At 49.0% G+C, this 26,005-nt stretch overlaps 1 protein-coding gene across 11 annotated transcripts in view; it reads right to left on the bottom strand.

Annotated features, from left to right (window-relative positions):
• Positions 1 to 26,005, bottom strand: part of PARD3 (par-3 family cell polarity regulator) — a 475,858-nt gene that overhangs the window by 128,618 nt on the left and 321,235 nt on the right. For 7 of the 11 annotated variants that reach the window (XM_058669631.1, XM_058669628.1, XM_058669629.1 and 4 more), the window contains one exon: positions 4,606 to 4,716. The exons of the other annotated variants lie outside the window; for them this stretch is intronic. In XM_058669631.1, coding sequence (XP_058525614.1) covers positions 4,606 to 4,716 — 111 coding nt within the window. The remainder of the gene's footprint in view (positions 1 to 4,605; positions 4,717 to 26,005) is intronic. 11 annotated transcript variants of the gene reach the window in all.

Genomic DNA, 26,005 nt, shown 5'->3' with positions numbered 1-26,005 from the left:
TTCAGATCAGTTCAACTCTGGCATTGCAGCCATTTGGGAAATGAAGATCTTCTCTGTCCTTTTCTCTCTGTAAATTGGTCATTCAAATTTTTAAAAATCTTAAAAAAAAAAAAAAAGAAAGAAGCATTGGGGCATAAGCTAAAATGTTGCTTGTTTAAAAAATGATGTTCTGATGATGCAACAAGGTGGAGGAATCCACCATGGGGGGAGGGTTAGGGGAGGGGTGGGGGCAATTCCAGTACCTATAAAACTGTGTCACATAATGTAATGTGATTAATAATAATAATAATAATAATAATAATAATAAAAATCTATCACCCTAAAAAATAACAACAAAAAAAATGATGTTCTGTCAACAAAAAGCTCCCCCACCTTCTTCACAATAGAATTCAAAGGCGTGCTTCGGGCTCATGAGGTTAAGCTGCCTCCTATGACACGAGATCCCATAGATCATGGATTGGAACTCCAGCTGCTCTGCTTCTGACCCAGCTCCCTGCTAACGCCACAAAACTGATTAAATACTTGCACCCCTGCACCCCAGTAGGAGGCCTGCCTGGAGCTGATGGCTCCTGGCTTCATCCTGGCGTAAGCCAGCAATCTGGGGAATGGAAGATCTCTTCATCACTGTCTAACTCTGCAATTCAAGTATATAAATCTTTCTTCTTTCCTTCCTTCCTTCCTTTCCTTTTCTAAAATTAAAGCTGACAGAAGGAGCTGCCAAGCTCATTTCACTGCTCGCACGCTGTTTGGGCAGGTGTGTCCCGGAGCACAGGGAAAGGCAAGTGTGTCAGAGATGACAAGCACCAAAAGCAGGAAGGCACACCTCTGCTGAGTCCCCAGGCTGTCCCCACCCTGCCTCTGAAGGGCCCAGTGTGAGGTCCACAAATGCAGTGACAACGAGGCATGTCAGGACCTGTCCCCTTCACGCAGGGACCCTCCCACACTCAGTCCCCACCCCCTGCCATGAGCAGCCCAACACCGGACCAACTCGAGGTGCAGGGGGCAGCCCCAGTGTTTCCAGCACAGATTCACACAATTATGATTCCCCCAACCTGGTCTTGTCTCCCAGTCTGGGCAGTGGGTGGGACACAAGCAGAGGAGTTGGCCAAAAACGAAGCCCAATTTAATCTCAGACAGATCCAGTTTACTTTCACCGACAAAATAAATCTTGACATGGCAGGAAAAACATTTCAAATTATACTCATGGTTCTTTCAACATTTATATCATGAGTAACGTTCAGGCTCCACAGACGTGGATAGGCAGAGAAATATTTGGGGTTTGGGACATGCCATAACTCATGACCATGGAATGTCAGGCTTTCTATTTTCATATGGAATCAGCCAAAATAATTTCTGGAACTCAAATGGCAATGGTGGTCAATGAAGTTACAGCAGACAGCCTTCCCAGCCTGCAGATAGGAAACGGACGGACACGACGAGACTCGAAGCAGAGGCAGGTTTTCCTAAGGAAGCTTCACTTTTTGTTTCTCAGAAGGAGCTGTCTACGGTGACAGACTGGACACAGCAGAGTAAGTGAACCCTACAGGAAGAATGTGCACCCAACAGCTCACCTTTGGCAGCTCCAAGCACCTCCTGTACTCCTTTGCTCATTGCCAAATCCATGCGTTTAAATGCAACACACTTGTAAAAGCTGTGACAAAAACAGGAAGTCTAATAATTTTCTGAAATAATGGGCCTAACTCATTTTTCTGCAAATGAAGCAGCTATTAGGTCCTTGACCTTCCAAGACTACTCTCCTTGGGCTGCTGTTTGTCACCAGTCTCCCAGAGCCAGCCTGGTCCCCAGAGATGTGGCACCGTGACAGGCACCAGAACTGAGATGCAAACTGTGCCTTGGGAAAATGAAAGATATACACGGACTCATTACGTGAAACATCATCCCTAAGCTGGGGCTATCTCACTGTGCATCAGAGAAATGCTTGAGAGAACACTGGCAGAAGTGCGCCCAGGATCACACCACTTGCCTGCAGGTGCAAAGTAGGAATATGCGGAAGGAGGGCAAGGGTGTGAGATTACTGCTGCCATCCTGAGGCGCGAACATGAGAACCAGGGCAGGCATCAGGGGCCACAGGGAACAGTCTGCATCCATTATTTGAGTGCCTGGGCTCTCCAGGAACTGGCTCTTGCTGCCACCTTCCTCCTAACACACATGCTGGGAGGTCACGCGTCTCTGAAACGTTCCTGAGAAACTTGAGGGAGTGTCCGCCAACCAAGGCTGTCATTTGGTGAGTGAACCAAAGAATGGGAACTCTTTTTGTTTCCCAAATAAAATTCTTCTTTGTTAAGATGTATTCATTTACTTCAAGCACAACTTAAAAGAGAGAGCAACACACACACACACACACACACACACACACACACACACACACACACAGAGGAATCCTCCCTTTGCTGGTTCACTCTCCAAATGGCATCAAGACCTAGGCCAGGCCAAAGCCAGGAGCCTAGAACTGCATCAGGGCCTCCCATGTGGGTGGCAGACACCCAACACTCAGGACATAGGCGGTTGCTTTCCCAGATGTGCTAGTACAAAGCCAGATCAGAACAGCAGGACTGGAACTGGCGCTCACCCTGTGATTCTGATATCGCAGGAAGTGGTTTAATGCTCTGTGCCACAACAGCTGATCCCAAATACATACATTCTCAACATTCAAAAAGTATGTTCAGAAAAAAAAAACCACTTCCTTTTTCTCCCACTGAGGGTGGCACCACAATCTCATCATGTGCCTGCAGACGAATCCATGTTTGCATATTCACCAGGTACACTCTCTTCTTGCAGGAAGAGGAAACTCTTCAAGTAGGAAGTTAAAACTTCTGAGCAATTAAATGCAATGCTGTCCACGCCAAGGAAGACAGCACAGCCTGACCTAAATGCGGGCAGCGAATTACTGAGCTGGGGAACCCAGTACTGGGGAGGATCAGAGAGAGCTCCACCCACACCAGTTCCTAGGAATTCTCACTTTTACCAGAGACCGTGGGAGGACCAGAAGACCATCCCAAGCCAGACTTGTATGGTAAACTACAGCTCCACACTGTCCTCACCTCTATAGTTCTTATCCCAAAAGAATCAAAGTGAACCATTTTACTCAAAATATCTCAGAAGGATTAGAAAGATGAATGGGAAGGGCTGGCGTTGAGGCGCCTGGGGTTAATCTGCCACCTTTGATGCCGACATCCCGTCTGGTGCAAGTTCAAGACCCAGCTGCTCCACTTTTCATTCAGCTCCCTATTAACATGCCTGACAAGACTGCAGATGAAGGCCCAAGTGCTTGGGCCCCTCCTACCCAAGGGGGAGACCTTGCCCAGACCTCAGATGAATGCAAAAATATTCACATATGCTTCTCTTTTCACAAATCAATTATGGGATCCTAATTTTAGTTTTTTCATTCACTGTTAAGACAAACAGCATCCTACCTCTCAGGCTACCCAAAGGGCAATGGGGCGGGGGTCAAAAACACTGGGATACTACCTCAGCTATGGAATATGTTTAGCTTTATAACCCTGAACGCAACACCAGAAATTAATTCATGTATATCCCAGAAAGACAGAGCTGGGCTCCTGAGGAGGCCGCTGAGAACTGACTAGGACCTCACAGAGCCTCTAGCTACATTGTGTGAACACTCAGAGACTCTTTCTCACCCTGGGAACGTCAAGGACATACATTCAAGAATGGTGCTCAGGGCAGCCACTGTGGCACAGCACGTCAAGCCACTGACCAGGATACCTGGATCCCAGATAAGAGTGCCCAGGACTGAGCCCTGGCTCCACCACCTCGGATCCAGCTTCCTGCTCACAGCCATCTGGACAGGCGGCAGGGATGGCTTGGGTGCACGTTCCTTGACACCCATGTCAAAGACACAGATTGAGATTTGGGTACCAAGTCTGGTCAAGTCCTTTGGAGTGAAACAAAGGATGGAAGATCTCTCTCTGTTGTCTCTTTTTCTATTACTCTGCCCATTTCAAATAAACAGAACTAGTTTTTCAGTGGTTTTCCAAAGTACTCAGAATGAGTCAACAAGAGACCACAATCTTCCTGGAAGACACAGAAGAAAAGCAAGCAGTAAAGACCCCCCGAGCCAGCACAGGCAGTGGAATGGGGGCCTTGGGTGGATGGGCAAACAGGCGTCGTGTGTGAGCAGGGCACAGCCCAGTGGGGGCCAGCAGTCTTCTGAGCTTTGGCTGTAAACAGATTCGTTCTAAATGAGATGTGAAAGTTCAGAAGAGTCGGATTTCCAGATGAGCCTTCTTAAAAAAAAAAAAATGACACCAACTCGCTTACAGACGAACGAGACAGGAGTTTAAATATTTCTGCGACTTGGAAAGGAATCATAAATTCTGAATTACTGTTCACCCAGTCATCTGACATCTCCGAGGTCTTAACTAACCAATAAAATTCACTTTGATGCTCAAATAAAGATAAGAGTGTTTTTTTTTAATCTTGCTTAACATCATGTTCATACCACAAGCCTCAGTATTTGGATTGACAGAAAAAATATGAAAAGCCATTGAGCGCCAATTCTTTATATTAATAAAATAAAACAAAGAGCCTCTCAAGCGAGGAGGAATGAAATGACCGGAAGTCTACCTCTCCCGTTCCTGCTTCATGCGTGTCCTCTCCTCTTCTGACGTAAACGAGTCCTGCATTTTTACTCTACCCGTTTTCTCAATCTTGTCATCTTTTCGATGTTTGCCAAACCTGTTGATAACAAAAAAGTCTAGCTTATCAATGGATACAAAATGAGTTTCCTTTCTTTCGTCTGTGATAACCACGTGCACACTCAGTGAGACAAAGAAGAGGGGCCAGATGTCTCCCACCGTCAGGGGCTTGGGGGTCGGTACTCATATTTTCCATCAGATCAATTGATGTGTTTCTGATTAGAACTGTCCACAGGGAACCTTTTTGGAAACAAGCCTCAGTTTCATTTTTATTGTGGCAAAACAATGATAAAAACAAGGAACAATAAGACTTGCTCTTTATCTTTATTAAGCAGATAATAAATCCGCTCTTGAAGGAAGAGAGACCAGCAGAGCCATGGATCTGTCTTAGGGCTAAAGAATGCTAACCAGCGCTGGGCTAATTAACCATCTTCCCTGCATCACAGTTGACAAACAGGGCTGTTAGTACAAGGGTCAGGGAAGCTGCTGGACCATTCTGAACTTAGGGAGTTGGAAAGTTCTCAGGCATTTTCACCAAACATGCCCCCAAAACCTGAAGAGGGGACAGCTGTTACACAGTGCACGTATCTGACCCAAACACAGGACATGAAACACCCATAGGAGTGACCCGTGGGCTCAGAAGGAAAACCCCAACAGCGTTCTCTTCTGGCATCCAACGACCTCAGAACTCCAAGCTCGGCTCTGAGGTCCTTGTCCTGCTCTCTCTGTTCTCTATGCGGAAGCCCATGTAGCTGGGAATGCATGCCCCACATGGCCTGTCCATAGTGATCTAGTCATCAGGCATCTCTGACACGGACATTGCTAAGCACTCACTAACACAGACAGGGACTGCATGTGGCTTTCTGAGGAGGAACAAACAGACCTGGCTGCCCATGACAATGTCTTCTCCAAAAATGAGACACAGAAGAGGGCTGGGCTGGGGCTTGGCATTGTGGTGTAATGGGTTAGACCTCTGCCCTCAACCACAGCAACCCTCAGGAGATCAGATAGTTACAGTTTGGACGCAGCTCACAGCTAATGCACCTTGGGCTCCTGCACCTATGTAGGAGACCCAGAAGAAGTTCTGGGCTTTAGCCTGGCCCAGTCCCAGCCACTGCAACCATCTGGGAATGAATCAGAGGACGAAAGTTACCTCCTGCGATCTCTCTCTCTCCCCTTCCCTCTGCCCCTTCCTAATCTCTCCCAGGCCATCTCTGGGTAATTCTGACTTTCAAATAAACAAATAGTTAGGAGAGACAGAGAGAAAAAAGAAAAGAATTGAGCCCAAAGTTGATAGAAAGAGAGAAAAAAACCATATTAATTCAAGCAATGTCTTGGTTGGTAGTATAGGTCATTTTTTATTAACACAAACCTGATTTCAAATACTCATCTCCATTATGAAATTCAGAAACTACTTAACATGTTAATTATACTAACACAATATTTGCAAAGAAGTCACAAATAAGGAAGGAGACACATCATTAGAATGTTAAAACTGAAAAAAGTTTAAATTCCATCACCACAGTTCCTTCAAAAATTATGCATGCTATTAGTGAACAATCAAAACTGGCAATAAACTAAATCTACAAAAACATGCATAGGCTTAAAATTTAATAACTTTTGGAAATTGGAAGATTATTGCAATAACGAAAAAGGAAAAAAAAATCCCCAAGAACTTAAACCCAGAGGCTGACTACTCACAAAGGCTAAAATGTGTTGATGCTTTCAAAATAAATCAGCGCAAAGCACTGAAAAGCAGACCTACGTTGTCAATATACCAATAATGTCCTCCACTTTGTTTAGCAGAATGGTGGGCTCTGTAGAAGGAGTGAATGAATCAGTGCATGAAAGCGCACACACACACACCCTGAACAGGGGTCAGTGTTGTGCAGCCAAGCCAACCCTTGCAAAGCTGGCACAGCAGCAGCAGATGGCGGCCAAATGCTTGCAGCCCTGCCACCCACCTGGGAGAGCCGGACGGAGTTCCTGTCTCCAGACCTCAGTCTGGCCCTGTGCAAGCACTTCAGGCCTTTGAGAAGTGAACCAGTGGATGGAGGAAAGCCACTCTCTCTCTCTCTCCCTCAGTCACTATATAAACAAACAGGAAGAGAATTCTTTCTTTCAAAATTTTACTTATTTGAAAGCCAGGGTGACAAAGATCTTCCATCTGCTGGTTCAGTCCCTAAATGGTTACAAAGGCTAGAGCTGGGCTGATCAGAAGCCAGAAGCTTCTTATGGGTCTCCCACAGTGGTACAAGGGGCCCTAGCACTAGGCTATCTACTCCTGCTGTCCCAGGTGCATTAGCAGGGAGCTGGACTGGAAGTAGAGCAGCTGGAATTCAAACTGGTACCCACATGCCATGCTGATGCCACAAGGAGGTGACTATACCAGCTACACCACATACCATTCCCTAAGATACGTCTTTTTAGAAAATAATAATAATAAAAAAAAAATTTATTGCATCCCAGTAGACAACAGCATCTAAAATGCCATATCCATACATTTGGTGAAAACTGAGCATCATCGAATCCACAACTTGGACTTACCTAATTAAGGCACTATGGCTATCAGCTGTGAACAAGACAGATCCACCCTTCACAGAGACTATGTTTGGTTTCACCTCGCACTTGGCAAACCGATCGGCAGTGTACCCCGTGACATGGGAACGGGAAACAGAGCAAGGAGACTGCCACATGGGAGAAGGCTCTCTGGGCTCACTATGCTGCTGACGTGACAGCTGAGTGAAGCGAGGGGCGGGCTCAGCAGGGCAGAGAAGATGCAGGCAAGGGTCCTGGGCACAGAGAGGCCGAAGGCACCTGCGGCAGGGCACAGTCAGGCTGAAACTGCAGAGATGGGAGCACATCGAGCCCAGAGGCTGTGGTGGCCAGGTCGCAGAGGGCTAGGCGTGCATGCTGGAGCTGGGACTGACGGGAATCATGTGAAATGCTGTCGACACAGCACGCAGAGGAAGGGTGCCCGGGTGAGGTGTTGCCGTGAGGGATGGGGGAGTGACAGGGACAGGGACAAAGCAGTGGGACAGCGAGGAGCCTGAGCAGCGACACGCTTCGGGGTGCGTATAGACAAGAGAACCCACGAGGCCAGCTATAGGGAGGCCACAATGGAAAGTACAGAGAGGGCACGAGTGGCTGCAGGGGGAGGGCCCAGCACAGTAGTCTAGTGGCTCCAGTCCTTGCCTTGCATGCACCAGGATCCCATATAGGCAGCAGTTCATGTCCTGGCTGCACCACTTCCCATTCAGCTCCCTGCCTGTGACCTGGGAAAGCAGCAGAGAATGGCTCAAAGCCTTGGGACCCTGCATCCAAGTGGGAGACCCAGAAGAAGTTGCTGGCTCCTGGCTTCAGATCGGCTCAGCTCTAGCCACTGAAATCACCTGGGGAATGAACCAGTGGATGGAAGATCTTTGTCTCTTTTCCTCTTTTTTTTTTCTTTTCCAAAAATAAATACATAAATCTTTAAAACAAACAAACAAATCTAAACTGAGAAGGAGGAGTTATAGCAGTCAGGTGGGCTAACAAGAAGTCAGGGCCACCTCCCCGCCGGAAGGAGAAAGCGGGTGTTTGTAAGAGTGTACGCGATGCTTGCTTCTGCCCAGAAGACATAGCCAAGTGCCTTCCCAGCATTCCGAATTTTTAGAATGAAGTTACCCATCACACCCTTCTGATGGCTTGTTGTTTTATCATGAGTAAACCAGACAGGATTACAATTCAGGCCTGCTGATGGGCTCTGACCAACCCTCTCATTGACTGACGGCGGTCCTTCTGCTTAAAAGACAGCACTCAGGTCTTCTCTCCTGCAGCCCCCCTCCTGACTGCTGCTGCAAGAACCTCCTGGCTTCAGGAGTCTCGCTTTGTTCACTGCACTGATCACAGGAAAGTGTTCATTTCATGTGAGATGGGAGTGAGGTCCCCACGACCAGGGGCAGGATTAGGGTCAGGGACAGCTCAAGGCTGGGGGTGATCGACCAGTTATGAGATGGCAAAGAAACCGCAGGGTGAGTCAGCTCTAACCTGAACACTCCACGGCACTAAGTTCTCACTTCCAGAGCAGTCTATGCCTGAAAAGTTAAGATATTTTCACCACTCAACTTCTCAGTTTGTGCTTTTCCACCAGTACAAGGGTGGCCATACTGACTGTGGCTGCTGTTTTGTAAGGAATCCGTGACCTAGATCCTGGCCTTGTATGGGATCTGAGAAACACCAGGCAGCAACACTGATAACGATATGTTATCTTCCTGCACCAAAAGGCTTGGTATTGGCTTACAACAGACTGCTCGGATCTGCATTGTGAGTCAGGAAGACCAGGAAAAAAACAGGGAGATTAACTGATCCGTGCGTGCTTTAAATCAGCTTAGATACTTTCTGCCCAAATCGAAATCTGGCTATGTTTTAATAAGCTTGGTTAAATTCTTTGCAAAACATGCTCTTGGGCAGGACTGAGGGGGGACCATTACTGTGTCTAGGGGTGCATGAGGGTGGGAGGGATGACTGTGGCTGATAATGAATCAACAATTTTTAAAAAGGCTGATAAACAGGACCTGAATGTTCTCAAAACAATGAAACGGTAAGCGTCTCTCAGCTCACGGATATGCCATCCCCCTCATATGGTTGTTACACACAGCACTGAAAAGCTGTACTACACATTACAGATAAGCAGCTACTATAAAGCTATTAAAAATACAAAATACTCCAAGTTAAAAAACAAAAAAGGACATGATCCTCTGTTACCAAGAAAGTTTCAGCTAGTTCACCAAGTGTATATGAGAACCAAGTCCATCTTCATTCAGCTTTTAACCTCAAACCCACAGGTGTGGTGTAACTGCAAGCTAATTGTCCACCTATAGCGCCGGCATCCATATGAATGCTGGTTCAAATCCCAGCCGCTCCATTTCTGAGCCAGTTCCGTTTTTAACCTAGGAAAGCAGTAGAGGATGGTGGCCTAAGACCTTAGTCCCCTAAACCTATCTGGGAGACCCAGGGGAAGCTCCTAACTCCCAGGTTGGTCAATCCAGTTCTGGCTATTGTCTTTGGAGTAAACTAGAGGATGGAAGATCTCTCTCATCCACTTTCTCTCTATTAGTCTTTCAAATAAAACAAATGAATCTTAAATAATAGAGAGAGAGAGAAGAAGAAGAAGAAGAAGAAGAAACAAAGAACGAACAGACAGATGAAGTGGGTTGTCTTTACCGAAGATACCCATGTCCAATGTTGGGTGCTTGGCACTGGGTCCTACCCCCACTTCTCAAGCCTTCAGCTTGATCCTGGGAAGCAGCAAGCAATAACTCTCATACTGGGGGTCTTTGCTATTCACACAAGGAGACACAGACAGATTCCAGGACCTGGCTATCGTCTGGCCCAGCCCAGGTTACTGCGGTCCTCCACCTCTCTCACCCTGGCTCTCTCTGAAACTGTACCTTGCACATAAATAAACACTAAGAAGAAAAATGAAAGATTCTGATTGTTAAATAAGAACTGCCTTTTTGCCTCATTGTAGTTGGTGTCAAAATACTATTTCCTCGGGCTTGGCAGTGTGGCCTAGTGGCTAAGGTCCTCGCCTTGATCCCATATGGCCACTGGTTCTAATCCTGGCAGCTCCACTTCCTCTCTGTCTCTCCTCCGCTCAGTATATCTTTGTAATAAAAATAAAATAAATCTTTAAAAAAAAAATACTATTTCCTCAACTGTCCCAACAACATTGGTTGACAAATTACTGTTCATCTGTGGTAGTGCACTTTCTTCTTTATATGATGTACAGATTCAAGATTAATGTGTGAATAAGCAAAGGAAATCATAGATAAAATGTTTATAAGTTAGAACTTAGACATTCCCTTGACACTTGATTTAGTTAATAAATGATGTGATTTCTTTAAGACATACTATAAAATCACAGCATATTATTTTATAATTGGAACAAAAATGGATCCCTTTGCTATAGTTTGTTTGACAGAACAAAATAAAAACTGCAAGTGAAATAAAAAATGCCAGCCATTCTACAGTGTAAAAAAGCAAGCAGGGGGCAGACATGGTGGTGTAGCTAACCAAACCACTACTATTAATGCCCACATCCTATGGAGTGCCTGATTCCAGTTATTCCACATTTCCCAGTATGCTGCTACAAAATGCACATCCTGGGAAGCAGGGTCCCTGCCACCAACAGGACACAGTGGCATGGAATCCTGGGCTCCCAGTTTCAGACTCACCCAGCTTAGCGCTGTTTCAGGACTTCAGGGAATGAACCAGCAGACGCAAAATTTAGCTTCTCCACCTCTCCTCTTCCACTTTCCCTACCCCAATCACTCTGCCTTTCAAATGAAGCAAAGTTAACAACAACAACAAAAAAGTCAAACAAAAAGTAAAGCATGTACATGCATGTTTACTATGTCAATATACTGTAGTGTGTGTTCTCTTTTCCCAAAAAAATTTTTTTTAAATTTATTTGAAAGGCAGAGTTACAGAGAGGATGAGAGACAGAGAGATCTATCTGCTAGTTCACTCCCACAAATGACCACAACAGCTCAGCATGAGTCAGGACAAAGGTGGGAGCTCAGAGATCCTTCTGGGTCCCCAACGTGGGTGCGCAAGCACTAACAGCGAGCTGGATGGAAAGTAGAGCAGCTGGGACTCAACACGGAGCCCACATGGAATGCTGGTTGATAGGCAGACGCTTAACCTGGTAAACTACAACATTGGTTCTGTCTCTCTTTTTTAGACACACTGACTTCTTTATTCAAATCACAGAGAAGGAAAGAGATTTTTCCATCTGTTGCTTCACTCCCAACATGGCTGCAATGGTTGGGTCAGGCTGAAGCCAAAAGCCTAGAGTAACACCCAGTTCCTCAACATGGGTGGTGGGGGCCCAAGCACCTTCTGCTGTTTTCCCAGGCGCATCAGTAGGAAGTTAGACAAGAGGTAGAGCAGTCAGGATCGGAACTGGCATAGCCCATGGCATCACTGCCCTGTGTTTCACATGCATCTGAATTTAGAATAGCTGGAATCTTCCTGTGCAGGTGGAAGAGGGCCCCTAAGCATGTGGCCTCTAGATGTGCTGGCAGTCCGAGTGTGACTGTAATTAGCTTACCGAGACAACTGCTTACTAGCAGGAAGCTCATGAATGTGTTAGAAAACTGTTGCGTGTGTTTTGCTTTTAAATAGTCATATATTTTTATTGGAAAGGCAGATTTACAGAGAGGAGGAAAGACAGGGAGAAAGATTTTCCATTCGCTGGTTCACTCCCCAAGTGGCTGCTAACAGATGAAACTAATCTGAAACCAGGAGCCTCTTCCGGGTCTCCCACATGGGTGCAGGGTTCCAAGGCTTCAGGCCATCCTCTGCTGCTTTCTCAGGCCACAGGCATGGAGTTGGATTCTAATTGGAGAAGCCAGGACATGAACTCCTGCCCATATGGGATCCTGGCACTTGAAGGGGGAGTCATTGTGCTGAGTCTGATAGCTATTATTTTATAAATATTCTATGTAAAACATCACACTGCTTCTGAGATGGCTGCTCAGAGGCTTTCCTCTAGGTGCAAGAAAGAATTCAGATGTGAAGCAGCGTCGTGGAAAACCAGGGAGCCAGATGCACCTGCCAGGCTAGGCAGGTGTCTGAAGAGAGAACTGAACTCCTTGTCTATATTCAGACTGGAGTTCTTATGGGTGTGGGTATGGGCCTACTATGTCTCCTCCTCCTTCCCCTTTTGGGATAAGCAAGGGTGAAGGGCTACCTGGTCACAGAATTCCTAAAATTCCTCTCAGATCTGGAAGGATTCCCCTTCACCTGCACCCAGAGGGCAGGGCCTGGAGCCATATGGAACCAAGGTAAGACTTCAGATATGCAAATGCTGGTCAGCTTCCAAGGCTTGCTTCCGCATGCCTGCCCTTCCCACCCATCCATTTTTCCTTAAAAAAAAAAAAAAAAAAAAAAAAATCCCACTTTCTGCAGCCCCTCATACACACATAGCTAAGGTCTACCTAGCTACCTGGATGAGGTGGGGCATCTGCCAAGCCAGAACACACCAGCAGGAACAGGACCCCTTCTGTTCCCAGCTGAGTCAGGCAGAGGCTCAAAGAGAACACTCCACCCCAGCAAAGGTGGCCACCTCCGCACAGACCTTGGAGAGAATGACAAAGGAGAGGAAGGCAAAGCAGAAAGAGGAGTGGGGGAACTACCACTAAGGAGTGCTGGCAGAACAGAGCCCTGGCAGCCGAGCCCTGGCTCAGAGCTGTCATGGTCCTTCAACACAGGACTTTCTTCCAAGAAAACACAGAGGTGCTCGCTCCGGTTCAGGTACCCTCAGGGCAACCTGCTGTACAAGTCTTGTGGCCAATGACTGTTCTCGGCTAAGCCCCTTCTGGTTGAAGTCACCACCACGGTAAAGACCAATGAGCTGGCCAAGCTCCCGGCGAGCAATGGGAGACACAACAGCAACAGTGCAGGGCCTGGCATGGCAGCCCAGCGGCCAAAGTCCTCATCTTGCATGTGCCGGGATCCCATATGGGCACCCGTTCATGTCCCAGAGGCCCTGCTTCCCATCCAGCTCCCTGCTTGTGGCCTGGGAAAGCTGTGGAAAACAACCCAAACTCTTGGGACCCTGTACCCACATGGGAGACCCAAAAGAAGCTCTCGGCTCCTTTGGATTGCTCAGCCCCAACCATTGCAGTCACTTGGACAGTGCATCAATAGATGGAAGATCTTCTTCTCTGTCTCTCCTCCTCTCTGTACATCTGCCTTTCCAATAAAAATAAATTTTAAACATGTGCTGCTGATCCTTCCAGAAAGAACCACCGTGACAATGAACTACCCCGAAGAACTTCGAGATTACCCAACCGTCATTTGGAGTTTTAGTGAGGGAGTGCAATTCTCTACAGTGTAAATCCTGCTGGAAACCATTTCAATCGCAGTATTTCTCCTGCTACTAAACGCAGAGGGCTCTTTAGAAAAAAGAAAATGATACTGGATTGCAACACACAGCATCCCACCATAAACAAACAAAAACCATCACTGGGTTTGTCACGAGCTGACTCTTCTGAAGACTAGACTGAACAACAAGTATGAGACAGGGAGAAGAAGGCAGGCTTCAAAATCCCTCTGCCACTCTTGAGAACCGAGTGTCCGGGGCCAATTATCCTGTAGGCTGGAGAAATGATGTCCTTAAAATAACACTATCATCAGAAAGCCCTCTGGAAATCTGGCATTTGTCACCACAGATCATCATGGTCTTTGTCTATCTGCAGAAAGGGCCCTTCGATGGAACATTCATCTGTTCCATTAAGGGCTGCGAGCTTCGCTGGGAGGAGAAGGCATACAGGACCAGACAGGAAGTCGGGGTCAGCAAACAGAAGCTGCTGCTGCCCAGCGCTGGCTCCTGCCCAGGGTGGGGAGGCACCAGGGGCCTAGTGCTTTGCCCTGTGTCTGCACTATCCACACTTCACCTCATCCCTTCCTTTTTGCAGGAATCCATGTTGTTTTTCTGGACTCTGCCAACTGTGGGTGATAACATGTGTGTTCACACAGACCTGGAAAACCCTGTCCCTGCCCACCGCTGGCAGTACCAGCAGTGCCATGAGATGCCTGCTGCCCCAGGATGGAGCCCAAAGAACTTCAAGCAGCCTGGATGGTGCCCTCCACCGCCGCCGTCCCGCCCCACCACTGTCCCAATTCAGGGCTCAGTTCTGGGGGACACCAGGGCCACACACACCCAAGCTAAAGGATGAGTTAGTGACAGCTCCTCGGCAGGCCTTTGCCTCACACTGCTTCTCAACGGCCCCTGAACTATGTTTCTTGGAGCAGCTTTTCCCGTCACTTCTGGTACTGCCTTTGCCCACATTCCTGCTGTGTCAACGACCCCCGCCTCAACCCAGCGTTCTTGTCTTATGTGCGACTGCCAAGTTCTTTCTCACGGACAGCTCTAAAAGGGAGCAAACAGTCCTAGATTGTATCCAGAAAGAAAACATCTGGTGTATGTCTCTGTAGCTCATTTCTCCTGGATGCTTGCTGGTATGCAACTGAACGTGTTCCCAAAAACCAAAAAGTCTCCCAGGCCAAAGCTCAGATCACCTGGGAGTTACTTTATATGCAAATATGGGCTTCTATTTTACAAGTGTGAGGCAAGAAAACAGAGACATTCAGAGGAACTTCCCAGCCATTAGCTCACTCCCCCAAAAGCCCACCATAGCCAGCTCTGGGACGCGCCAGGAGCCGAGGACCCAATCAGCACCTGCCACCTGAGTGGCAGGGCCCACCGCCAGGATGTGCATTAGCAGGAACCTGGATCAGAAATGGAGCCAGAAGAACTCAAACACCTCCCAGATGGGATGTGGGTGTCTGCACCATTGCCAGATCTACTGCCTAAAATATCTTCAACCGCCCTAACTGGAAATGGTTTCTTCACCTAAGAAGATCCCTTGGGGTGACTGCCAAGGGAGACACACAGTTGAGCCCCTGCTCTAGTCACAAGGACAGAATGAACTCCCACAGCCATGAAGGGGGAGCTCATGGAGGGTCAGGAAATGGCAAAACCAGCATGCAGACAGGAGACCCTCCGCGCCACACCCAGAACTGCAGTGGCCTGACAGCCAGACAGGCCTCACCAGCCTTCACATGGAGGACAGCAGCTTAGGAAAGCTGTGTCCAGAGAAAAACAGAGTCGTCTCACCCTGGCTCTGTGGGCCACATCTAGGGGACTTTGTTTCTGAAGAGGATGCCTCTGTGGATGCCGCAAATGTGAAGGCAGGGTCAAGGAAGACTCCAAGACTCCAAAACATTGGGAAGGATCGCTAAAACAGGAGCCCAGATGGGGCCACTGTTAACGGCACAGCAAGTAAACAGACCTCCTGTGACAGCATCATCCCACCTGGATGCTGGTTCGAGTTCCTGAAGCTGCACTTCTGATCCAGCTCCCTGGGAAAGCAGCAGAGGGTGGCCCCAGTGCTTGGGAGACGTGGATGGAGTTCCTGACTCCTGCCTTGTGCCTGGTCCAGTGCTCCACATACGACGGCCATTTGGAAAGTAGCCAAGCAGATGGAACATGTCACTTTGACTATCCCTGTAACTTTCAAATAAGTAAAATCTTAAAGTAAAAACTTGGCCCCAGGCAAAGGGTACTAACTGCATGCCTATATGCAATGTCTTCCCCAAAATCAAAACCACCTGCAATAAAACAGGCAAATGTCATCCCGCCCAACTGCCCAGGCCTCTGCTGAGCATAAAAGACAAGGCACTGCTCGTGTTTATTTACTGTCAGATGTACCTGCGCTGGCTGCTTCATGCACTTTTGTGCCTACAAGTCCATTGCACAAGTGAGGAGCCCACAAAACAAAAACACAACACCTTTCGCCTCCTATATCCTATGTCCCTTCTGTACAGAATCTCACATATTTGAGTGACATCATAAGAGACTGGCACGAGGAATGTGTTTTGCTCAGCAGTACACAGCAGCAACATTGGAGGAATGGGGCAAGGCTGACTAGGAAAAGCAAAAAGCTCCCATTTAGGCAAGGAAGAAAAAAAAAACCATCATGGCAATCAAGGCCAAAGACGAGGGTGAATTCGCCAAGTGCACGCACCAGGCCAAGAGCACCTCTGGGAGACGAGATGTGCAGTGTGAGGCCGGCGGTATCCTCCTGCCATCCACAAGCGTCAGCCTCATTATCTGATTGTGTGCGGTTTTCATCAGTGCTGGTCTGATTAGATTTGATAAACTAAATTTGTGCTGCTCGGCATCCTTAGAAAAAGAAGTGACTTGCATCTCCTTCCAAGAGAAAAAAAATTAAAAAACAGCATCTACTTCAGCAACCTGCAGCAGCCACTGGGCGTGCCAAGGAAAACTTCGTGGAAAAGGCAGCTATTCCAAGACACCCATGAGTTGGGGCCTGTGAGGGTGCTCCTGACCCCGAATGAACCTCACATTGGGAGGCAGGGGGAGGGGGATGAGGCAAGCTGACACCTCAGCAGTTCCTAGGAAGAGAAGGCAACGAACTGCAAATGCAGGTGGGGGAAAGGCGGTCCGGGCCAGAAGCAGTCGGTCGGACTCTACTACACTCACTGTGAAGAGGAAAATCCAGCAACCAAATAAACCCCAAACTGGAAATATTTGGAGAGCGGGGGCAAGGAATGGGGTGTAGAGGGATACGGATAACGCAGGACAAGCACAGCCACAGCGGAGATGCATCTAAGTCTAGGCCCTGGGTTGGGGCGGGGACACCCTCCTCGAGCAAAGGAGCTCAGGGGTGTCCCTAGTTTTCTGCTAGGCAGCACCCAGGGTCTGCAGCAAAGGAGCCCATGCGTGGTGAAAGGAGCCAGCAGACGGAGCTGCTCCTGTGGGCTAGCCACCACCACAAAGGCTACCAAGCCACACTGACCCAGCAACCGCAGTGCACAGGATATGCAAATTACATTTTCTGCTCCCCACCTCCAACTGCACTGACTTCGTCCTGAGACACTCCCAGACGCCAACCCCTCATAAAGGCGTGTGCGTGTGCACACACACACACACACACACACACCCCATTCTGATTTCCCTGAATGCTCCATGTGGCATGGAAATTGGCCGCTTCCACTCGGCAACGCTCAGGGCAGCCTAGCCTGTGAACGGCGACTTCTCTGCCTCCTTTCTTTGTGGCCGCGCTCCCCAGTTCTCGGCGTGCTCATTTTTAATGCACGATTGTTTCGTGATACAATACGGCAAATTGCAAATTACGTTTGGCTCAAGGAGTGATTATGAAAAATACTCGTTCCGCCGCCTTTGCTCAAATCACTCCGATAATAATGAGAGACTGATTGAGCTCTGAGCGGTCCAAGTGGCAAGAAGGGTCAATTTGAACATTTCTATTAAGCTTCTTTTGTTCAGCCCCACACTCTGTCGGGTCAGAGGCGAATAATCACACCCTTCATCCCGTTGCCATGGTTTTCCCCGTCCCCAAAAGCATCAGAACAATCCAGTAAGTAGTGCTGTCCCCAAGGCAGTCTCAGGAAGAAACACTAATGAGTCCCCAAGTCAGGAAAACACATCCACCTAAAAAAGCACTTCAAAGATGGAAAAGGGAAAGGCAGGCATGTGTTTTGCCACACACCTCTCTCCACCGGGAGGAGAGGAACGGGAGTATTTAATAACAGTCCTAAGTCATTCCTTGGCCTTTGCTGTGTCTGATACTGAATCTGCGATCCTGCCTGCGAACTCCTGCAGGTTAACTGGGAGGTACTGTTACGGCACAAAGAGATCCCACGGAGTTTGCAATATTCATCTGCAGTTGACATATGCCCTTAAATCATCACCTAACTACAACAGACCCACACCTGACACCCCTGTGTGTTCTTTCACCCTTCAACGTTTACTGAGCAGATGAAAACCACCGAGAGGACTTGGTTGTTGAGGTTTCAAGGGTGCAGAAAAGGTGCAGGCTGGTGGGTGGGAGATAGATAAGGATTTCTGAAAACTCTGGGACATGCATTTCCCCCAATGGCTTCGTTATCTGTCAAGCGGAGATGTCAGTCAGCGCTTTTTTTCTGTTGATTACAGGAAACACTTTGTTGTTCACTTTTCTTGCAGAGTGCTCTCCACAGACTAAATTAAAAGGTGGAGACTTTGGTGTGTTATTTTTAAGTCGATTTGCATATTCAGAGCTTACTTTCAGAAGCTGACATGCCTTTTCCAAAGAAAGATTTGTTTGTTTATACAAAAGGCAGAATGACCTTCCAGACCTTGGTTACTCCCCAAGTAGCTGCAACAGTCAGTAAGGGTTGAGCCAAGCTTTGAAGCCACAAAGCTGGAACTCTATCTGTGTGTCTCCCATGTGGATGGCAGGGTTCGGGGCACCTGGGCCAACTTCCATTGCCTTCCCCAGGTGCATCAACAGGGAGCTGGATCAGAAACAGAGTAGCCAGGACTCAAACCGGTACTCTGAAATGGGACGGTGGCATCTTAAACCACAGCTTAACACAGTATGCCCTAACACTGGTCCAACACGCTAGCAAGCAGAGATGGAGGACTTTTTCCTGACAAGGGCCACTGGGATATTTAGAATATCATTTGCAGATCACACAAAATTAGCAGCCTAAAAATTACCAACCTGATGAAATTTTCTGACTTTGGAGTCCTACACGCAGTTCCCTTGTCTGGGCCAACCAGATGATTTCACTGGCAGCACCCATGACCCAGACGCTCCCCGCCCCTGCTTGCAAAGCCCAAACAGACAGCTCTCCAAGCAACAGCTGAACAATTGGCAGCCACACCTGCCTCTCAGAACGGAAGACACAAGCAGGAACCTGCCCGGGCAGCAGGTTCCCAGCTGGGAAGGGCAAACTCACTGCCCACCAGTCACAGCACTCCCACAGAGGACTTGAGGTCACACCTGCGGTCATGCTGCAAGCCAGGGTCCCAGGTCTGAGGCCCATCCCACAGGTGACAGCAACATCTCTGTATAAAGGCTGTCCCGGCTGTGTGCCACTGATCCACTCAGTGCTGACACCCCTGATGATGACTCAGCTGGCACCGAGGAACCGAATTCCTGGGGTGGAGTCAGAGCAAGATGTACTTCCTGGTCTCATCCTTTGTGAGCAGCAACATGAACCCTGGCATGCTCCCTGGGTGTCTTCACAGTGCAACACCAGTGAGGACAGAAGTCGCAGATCTGCTCACCAGCCTGGAACTCCTGCCCTCCCAGCTCACCTCCAGCCACGGCCGCACTGCCTGCCGAGCGGAGGCAGAGGCTGGGTGGCCCCACTGGTGATCACAAACACAAAGCAGGAACGCAAGCGCATGGTGGTGAGTGACCTGACACCACAAGCAATGCCAAACCTTGCAACCCAGCTTAGCCCCGCACGGACAAAGAAGACGCGTACAGCTGTCTCCACCAAAACCAAGAGGTTAAAAGGCATCGGAATCCATGTGGCCAACAGTAGAATGCTGGAATCAAAGGCTTGGGCATCACCAAACCAGCAAGACACAGCAAGCTCAGTAGGTCTTAACTGACCATCTGCAGTGCAGGCCATTAGCTGGGCAAAAGAGCAGCAGCAAAAATTAAAGCAGTCAACGTTTCTAAATGGGCAGCGCACGTGACCAGAAGCCATCACTCCAGAACAATGGAGACTATTTTCCAACAGAAGTCTTTCCACACAGCCTCCTTCACTTGCTCGCTCCCAGGTGCCTTCCCAGGACCCTCTGCACACAGCAATCCCTGGGCCGCAAGGGGCAGGTGCAATGCTGTCTATCACTATAGTCCTCCCCGTCTTTCTGCTTAAACCAAAGTGACCAGTGGAGGCTGATTTTGGCTGACAGAGAGAGAGTGATGGCTTTCCCAGTTTAGGAAGCAGCTGCCACTGCAGAGGCCTCAGCTACAGCAGGGTGGGAGGAGCCAGGGCTATAGCAGGTGCTGCCTAGGGACCCCCACTCCTTCCATACTCCTGCTTTTCCTCAGCTTGGTCAGGTGAGGAAGTCTGCTGAGCTGAGCTGAAACTTCATTTCCAGCCTCTCCAGAACGCAGGTGCAGGAGATGACACTTGGGAACACACACCATCTCACAGCCAGGATGCCGGGCTGTGCGCAGAGGCACCTCTCGCTGACTCTGACACAAAACCACATGCCTACCACCCCATACGGTGCAGCTCATCCAACCTCGATTGCCTTGTAAGTAAATCAGCCTCTCAGGCTTATTGGAAAAACTGAATCAACTGAACACCCAGTGTCGCCATGCAGAGTAAGAAGTTTGTACATATGAGCTGGTTTATATCCCTCCTTGCATCTTAGCTTCCATTTCATGAGAATTGACAAGCGAGATTGCAGGGAAAGAAGCCCCAGAAATGAGGCTAGTTGACTTGTTTACCCTTCCTCTCAGAATGCTGAGCGGACAGCACAAGCCAAAGCTGTGAGCTGGGAGAAGAAATGAGCAGCTTAGTTCATGATGGTGCCCCACACAGATGCACAAAGCAGGCCCATTCTCATAGAGCAGTCAGTGTTCAGGGGCAGGGAGGTTCCACTGTACCCAACGGGGGGATGAGCCGCATGGACACACCACCAGGGAAGGCAAGCCGCCACAAAGAGGCTGATCCTGTGGATCTTCTTGCTTGCGATCTGAGAGATGAAACAGCAGGTGTCAGAGGGAGTCCAGGATGCCATTCGCCAGGGATCCTACAGACAGACAGGAGATGGGAGCACAGCCATGCAACCATGCTCAAAACCGTGTTTCCTGGCCCCAGTGCTGTAGCCTAGTGGCTAAAGTCCTCACTTTGCATGCACTGTGATCCCATATGTGTGCCGGTTCTAACCCCACCAATCCTGCTTCCCATCCAGTTCCCTGCTGTGGCCAGGGAAAGCAATTAAGGACGGCCCAAAGTCTTGGGACCCTGCACCCACATAGGAGGCCTGGAAGAGTCTCTGGGCTCCTGGCTTTGGATCGCTCAGTTCTGGCCATTGTGGCCATTTGGGGAGTGAATCAGTAGATGGAATATCTTTCTGTCTCTCCTCCTCTCTGTATATCTGACTTCGCAATATTGCAATAAAAATAATTTTCAGGAAAAAAAAAAAAAAACACGTGGCTCTTGCCCATGGTTCTGTCAGGGAGACGTGACATGGACCACACTCTGCCACAACGAACAAGAGATGGCTCAAGAACGGTGAGACACAAAGGAAGCAGTGACACTGGGACTCTGTGGCCACCCTAGGAGCCCTGCACAGGCGGTCTCCAGTGGGAACTCTGTGGCCACCCTAGGAGCCCTGCACAGGCGGTCTCCAGACATCTTTTCTATGAGGCAAAAGTAAACACAAGGGAACTTGAAAAAAGCTGTGTGCACACTGAGACTAAAAGGTCTAATAACACTGGAGATCCAAATTTTGACATCTACCCACACCTTTCTCATACAAGGCCTCTCTGAAGAATTTTCGAAAGAGCCCATGCATCTGAATTTGATTCTTTCTGCACCAGCGTAAATGTTTCTTTCCATTCCACTTCCACAGACTTGGGTCTCTGAGTCAGTGACTTCGCACTGGGGGCCGAAGCAAACAGGAACCAGCTGTGTCCTGCCAGTGAGGAATACTCCCAGCAGCCCTCTGTGCACCGTCCCACCTGCAGATTAACACGTCTCTAGTTTCCTCCTTTCGTTACCAGTGCTGGTTCTCCCAAGATGTGAACGCTCCAGGGTCAACTGCAGGGGCAGCCCTGACCAAGGTCAAGGACACTGCCACCAAAGACCAGACCACGGACCCAGAGCAGGAGGCCACACCATTGCCACACATTCAGGAGGGAAAGCCACAGGCATGAGTCAGATGTCATTCAAGACTCTCCCTTGGGTAAGTGGAGACAGTGCCACATGTTTCACTCACGTAAGTCCCTTCCCTCTGACGCGGGCACCGGCCACATACCTGACATGTGTCTGGGAGACACAGCCCCATCTCACTGCTGAGCACACAGGCTAATGCGAAACAGAGGGAAACCTTGTTTTATGGATGCCCGGAATGTCCATCCATCTCGTGGGAGAAGTAATGCTCAAAGGAATTTGCCAGACTAAACAGATGGGGCTACTCAGAGCATAAATTATAGGATGCCGCCAAAAGCAAAAGACCCGTATGGACAAAACTGTATGTATCAAAATGTGAAACCTTTCCAGAAAAGAAATTCATAGAGAAAATGTCATATGATTGTTTTTTTTTTTCTATTTTTTCACTAAAATTGCGAAGGCAAATCTAAAATCTTACCAGTTAACAGATTGAAAGATTATAATGGCATATAATCATTATCAAACAATAGACAACTGGCTACATTATACCTTTCTAAAAATAGTCCATGATATTTTATTACAAAATATAAAAGAAATTGAAACTGGGTCACAGGAGGAAACACACAATTCTATACTTTCTTGGGGAAAACATTTCCAGAACTCATAATTTTTTTTTTTTGGTTTGTTAATGCAAAGCCCTTATAGTGAATAAACTAGATGCTTTGTGAAAATAGGAATGCACACAAAAGGATACAAAAAGAGGCTTTGAAAAGATGCTTGCAGGCAGAGCATAGCCAGGGAACCCACAGCAAAAATCCCCAGTTGGCAACTTCAAGACTGTGCCTACAGCACTGGGGGACTGAGTCCACCAAAACCTCCCCTCCCCTTGGACAGGTCAGAAGCAGGGAACATCACCGCCCAAAAGAGACATGGTTTTTGCAAAGTGGTTTTTAATACTGTTTTTAAAAAAGATTTCTTCCATTTGCGAGGCAACTGATGGAGAGCTAGAGGTCTCTCATTGCTGGTTCACTCCCCCAAAGGCTTGGGGTAGGTGGAAGCCAGAAACAACTTGGCTGTGGCCTCCCACGTGGGTAGTGGGGTCTAGGCACTTGGGCCCTCTCCCACTGCTTTCTCAGCCACATTAGGAGGAACTGGATTGCAAGCACAGAAACTGGGACTTGGACTGTAATAGGGAATGACGATGCTGCAGGCAGTTCTTTAGCCCACTGTGTCACAACTCTGGACTGCATCACAGGGTTTGTGAAGCCACAAGGGCAGAAGCCCTTGGGAATCATGTGGGTAACAGTCTTGGGCAGAGGGAAGTCTCTTTATCCTGCGTAATAATGGGCAAATATCACAATGCTTTCTTTAAAGGCTTTCCACAAAGGTCACCTCACAGCTGGCACTTGGAAGGCATGGACGATTTCTCTGCCCTAAGGACTTTCTTCGTTTTGCAAACACGAGCAAAGATGGGAACTAAGTCAGCGTGGCAGGTGTTGCTTCGCGAAATGCTGGTTGTAGTCACTTAAGAGACGCAGGTGGCAAGGTCAGATGCATCCCTGGCATGGATATCTGAAAAGCCTAAGCCCCAGGAGTACGCAGCACCCTGCCTCTGCAGGTGGGGAACCCGAGACGCTGCATCCCGGAGGGAAGCCAACTGACTCCACCGCTGGGTGGGCCTCCTTGCCGCCAGCACCCTCGACCATCCCACATCCCCCTTTCAACAGAACCTACGCCTCTCATCTCTCAGTCAACAGCCACTAGGGAGTCCTGGGCACCCACGGTGGCTCCTGGGACACAGGAGGCTCTGCCCTGAACATTTCCTGAAGGTAGAAAAGAAATGGTGGGGACTCAATCGCTAACAACATCGTACACATTCCACAACCACCTGCTGCTCGTGGCTAGTAAGACGTGACCATGCCTGAAAATGAGACAGAATTTTATGAAGGAAGGAAAAGAAATTTGGAATTCCCAGAATGCATTTAGAAGTAAAATTTGGGGTGCTTTTCTAATGCCCAAAGTTAAGTCCAGAGCAGAACCAGATAACAACACAATCTCCCCGCCCTCCACACATATATGCATGGCAGTTGGTGGAAATCAATGAAGGTTGGCAGGGAGGCACCAGCATGTGTGCAAGGGGCAGTCTTGAGCTCAGCAGTGGGCATCCCAGGGGGGCGGAGGGGCATGTTCCACACTTCAGTGTGTGGTGCCAAACCGTGGGCTGGCAGGCAGAGAGCCAAGGACCAGAGGAAACAGCAGTGGGACTGGCAAATGAAGGGAAGATGACAGACATTTTGGAGGACTAAGAGCAGAAAATAGAGAAGTCACCCATGGAACAGCCAGACAGAAGAGTGAGCAGGGTGCATGTCATCAGGGTCTAAATACAGGGGTGTCAGGGCCACCCGAGACTCACAGGCGCTGGGGAGAAGAGACCCCTCCCTATGGTGGTCAGTGGAGGCACAGGCAGGGTGTGAGGGACATCACCAGTGGCCACTTTCAAATGAGCAATGCAGCCCCACTTTGGTGACACAAAGACCACAGACAGAAAAGGCTCCACCCATCACAGAGGAACAGCACCGTAAAGTTCAGTTCAACACTACTACTATCCACACTGCCAAGCTCTCGCAATGGGCATCTTACTTTCACAGTGTACACAACAGTAACACAACCTCATTGTGGTATGCACTATGGCAACCTCCCTTCATCCCAGGAGGGGTGGGGGATGGCACCCTCAGGAGCAGTGGACTCACAATTCCACCCAAGGAGTCTCCACCCACTGCTGGACTACACGACGACCTGGGTGAGCCAGCTCCACTCCCACCCTGGTGCCAGGCTCCTAGCCGACAAGTCAGGGCCAAGAACAGCAAGTCATGGGTTCCTGTGAGGATTAAACACCCAGGGTGGTTACAAACGGCGTGCTCAGCAAATCATGCACCTGCACGGACATGCACAGAGCAGACTGCCGGCAGCCGCCACGCATACAGGACACCACACAATGGGGGATGCTCTGTCCTGGGCCAACGTCTCGGGGCCACCACCTTTCCCACACTACCTGAACCTCAACCCTGGACCTCCAAGTCACCCGGCGACAGAAAATGAGGAAACTACAACTGCGTGTGGCCACCGAGTTCGGCTCACCTCAGCCTCTCTCCACCCAGAGGTAAGCCATCTCCTCTGTCTATGCCTGAAGCCCTTGCATAACCCAAGCTATTGTTTTGTTAGACAGCTGTGATACAAACATATGAATATGCTCTGAACACAGGGACCCTCACACCATCGAGCCATCCCTACTCCCAAGGCTGAGGGCGCTCAAGGGCATAGCTGGGGTCTGGGTGGCTCAGGTGAGCCCAGATCCCTGAGTGCCCCTTCTGAGTCATGGAGGTGCCAGGGGTCACCTATCCTTGCCAAGAGGGGGGTGTCTACAGAAGGACGGGACTTTGGGTCATCCTCCTACCCCCTCAGGTGCGCTAAGATGATCTCAGCCTCTTTGAGGGTCTGATGCAAGCTGGCAACTGCCCGCTGTGAAGGGGCAGAGGTCTAAAGAGTTTGGGGCAACTGACATCACGGCAATGCTCACATCACTCATGGCTGCTAAGTGGCAAAGAAAGCAGAGCTGACCTAATAGGGAACACTAATGTGGCTGCCTGCGTCACAGAAACTGAGGTTGAGGTATCAGGGGAACACATGGCTGGCATCCACAGGCGTCAGAGGGGAGGGGAGCACTCACGGCCATGAAGGGGAGCACTCACACGGCCGCCAGTGTCAGAGAGAAGCTAGCTGACCTTGAGGAGGATGCTAACATGGCGCTAACGTGGCCGCTTGTATCACAGAAGCTAGCTGACCTTGAGGGGGATGCTAACATGGCGCTAACGTGGCCGCTCGCATCATGGAAGCTAGCTGAGCTGGTGGGGAATGCTAACATGGCCACCGGCATCATAGAAGCTAGCTGAGCTGGTGGGGAATGCTAACATGGCCGCTCACATCATAGAAGCTAGCTGAGCTGGAGGGGAATGCTAATATGGCCACCGGCATCATAGAAGTGGTGCTCACCCGTGGGAACATACACATCCCTGGCGGCCATCAGTAGTAGAGAGAACAGGGCTGAC

The sequence above is a fragment of the Ochotona princeps genome, chromosome 10 (assembly GCF_030435755.1).
Source record: "Ochotona princeps isolate mOchPri1 chromosome 10, mOchPri1.hap1, whole genome shotgun sequence".
NCBI classification, from domain to species: domain Eukaryota; kingdom Metazoa; phylum Chordata; class Mammalia; order Lagomorpha; family Ochotonidae; genus Ochotona; species Ochotona princeps.
The sequence above is the reverse complement of the archived record's forward strand: the minus strand, read 5'-3'. Positions and strand labels throughout refer to the sequence as shown.